Source organism: Belonocnema kinseyi, chromosome 6, assembly GCF_010883055.1.
Source record: "Belonocnema kinseyi isolate 2016_QV_RU_SX_M_011 chromosome 6, B_treatae_v1, whole genome shotgun sequence".
NCBI lineage: Eukaryota > Metazoa > Arthropoda > Insecta > Hymenoptera > Cynipidae > Belonocnema > Belonocnema kinseyi.
This window is the reverse complement of record NC_046662.1, coordinates 21,712,962-21,715,349: the sequence shown is the minus strand read 5'-3', so window position 1 is coordinate 21,715,349 and position 2,388 is coordinate 21,712,962. Positions and strand designations below refer to the sequence as shown.

General features: G+C 27.4%; 1 protein-coding gene across 1 annotated transcript; it reads right to left on the bottom strand.

Moving 5' to 3' along the window:
- Positions 1–279: 279 nt before the first annotated feature.
- On the bottom strand, positions 280–1,385 carry LOC117175291 (cytochrome P450 4g15-like). Its single transcript, XM_033365001.1, has 4 exons — positions 1,311–1,385; positions 992–1,169; positions 714–893; positions 280–588 (listed from the first exon to the last, which is right to left on the bottom strand). Exons 1-4 carry the CDS (start codon positions 1,383–1,385, stop codon positions 419–421), a joined length of 603 nt encoding a protein of 200 aa, XP_033220892.1. The 3' UTR covers positions 280–418.
- Between the last annotated feature and the right edge of the window lie 1,003 nt (positions 1,386–2,388).

Below are 2,388 nucleotides of genomic sequence, written 5' to 3'. Positions count from 1 at the left end.
TGTGAATCATTTCTGGATGGGACGCGTTCTTTTTGTTTTAATCGTAAAAAATATTATTGCAAATAAAAATTCTTGGACAAACCACACAAGCTACTAAAAAAATGAATAGACTAAACTTGGTCATCCAAAAAAGAGCTACGAATTTATTATTATAAATTTTGATATGACGTGTAGTTTTCGTTTTAATCGTAAAAAATAGATTTTCTTGTAAAAACATTCTTTTTATTTAAAGATACATAATTTTAGATTTTGAATAACCTTAAGAGGACTTTATAATCAAGATTTGTTTTTTTATACCTGGCTTCTTATAATAACAATTCACGTTTTTTAAATGAACAAATAATCTTAATGAAAATATTTAAGATATAATAGTAATGAATTGTATTTTTTATTAACTAAATATGCTTTTTAAGGTAGATTATTTCACTCTCTTTTGAATTCTCATAGTAACGGGCTCAGCAGAGTCAAGCAAAACATCTGCTTTAACTTTCATATCCTTGACTGGCGTGATGTGATCCTTTATTAAAACATATTTTCGAAGCAAAGTAGCTAATAGAATCTTCATTGACATCATAGCATACACACTTCCTGAAAAATAGTTCAATTTATTTATAACAATGCGGGAAACCAATAGGTATGTATCAAATTCTACTATATTATATAATATTATATGAAAGTGTACAATATGATAATAATATTAATGATTTAAATACCTATACAGTTTCTTGGACCCACACTGAAAGGCATATACGTATATGAACTTCGTTTCTCAACTCTTTCAGGCAGAAATCTATCTGGATCAAATTTTAATGAATCTGGCCAATATTTTTCATTACGATGAAGTGCAAATATTGAAATCAGTATTCCACAACCTTTTGGTAAATTGTATCCATCTGAAAAAAGAATATGAAAAATTTAATTATATTATTCAAATAATGTGAAAAATTGTTATGGTTTTAAGATTAAAACAAATGTACTGAAATTACTAAACCTAGCAAAAAATCTTCCAACAACTTTCGTGCAACTACAGGCACCACAGGAAAAAGTCTCATCGTTTCTTTAATTACTCTTTCCATATATTCCAATTGTTGTAAATCTTCAAATTCTACAGGTCTTTTATCCGAACTCTCAGAGCCATAAATTTGAAAAAGTTCCTCATAAACTTTATCCTAAAATATTTTATTGGACTGGCATTAATCTTCTTAAGTAATTTTGATTTTTTAGTACGAATCATTTATAATAATTGCTTAAAATTAAAGACCAAAAAAGTTTTTTTTTAACAAGAAAGTAAGAAGACGTGCATAAATTACTTTAAGTCTTTTGGGTAGAGGACAAATTTTTCCAAAAAAGTAGGATAAGCCGATTAAAATGAATTTAAGCAGCATTTAGTTTAAAAAACGTTAACATAATATTTTTTAAAAGGTTTCTTTTGAGTATATTAACAACAGTAATATAAATGCTATTTTGGTCTATTTTCATAGATTTTTTGAAAAAAGTTTGTTAAAAAAACTTTCATAAACTTCAGGAAGTAGTAACATTCTAAATCATGAACAGCTATTCATATTTTACGTGTTTTTCTAGAATTTTTTGACTCTAAAGCACAAGAACCATGTTTTTTACATTGTTATTAAACTAAAAACAAACTCTTCAAAAATGTAATAGTTGAATTTCCTTTAATTACATGCCATTTAAGTCACTTTTGATCAATTATTCTATTTTTTTGGAGAAAGTTGTTAAAATGAACAAAATAAACTACTAGTGAGGGTATAATTTTATAAATTTCAGGAACGGGAACAATTTTACACTACGAATTGAGGGTCCGGATACAATAAGGGGACAAACGCTCGAAACCGCGAGAAAGTATTGTCCAAACGTCTTGTGATATCCAAATTTTAAAGTTCAAAAAATTAAATAAAAAAATATATAGGCTTGTAGATAATGACAAGACGGAACTTTTTTCTATTTGAAGTTTTTCTTTCCGATGTATATTTTTAATAATAAAATTGAAAAAGTTATGAAAACATTTCGCCAAATTCAATTATGTTTTAAAACATAAATCGTCTCCATTGAGACAAATATTATTGAAACTATTTAAAATTTGTTATACATACGAACTATACCCTAGGGATGCCTACTAAATGAAGAAAAAAGTTAAAAATGTTAATTGTTTAATAATAATTAATTGCAAATGGAGACCTGACGGTGAGCACGTTTTTTTAGCTTCGGTGAAGAAAAGTATCGAGTGAACTTTAAAGTTGAGGCAACTTCCAGTGAAAGATTTGTTCTATACTATTGGAGGAAGATTTCTGGAAATTTTTAGATCGATTCATTGGAAATTGGCGGAAATATCCATTTTGTAAGAAAACACGCGGCGCCGTCTACGATTGC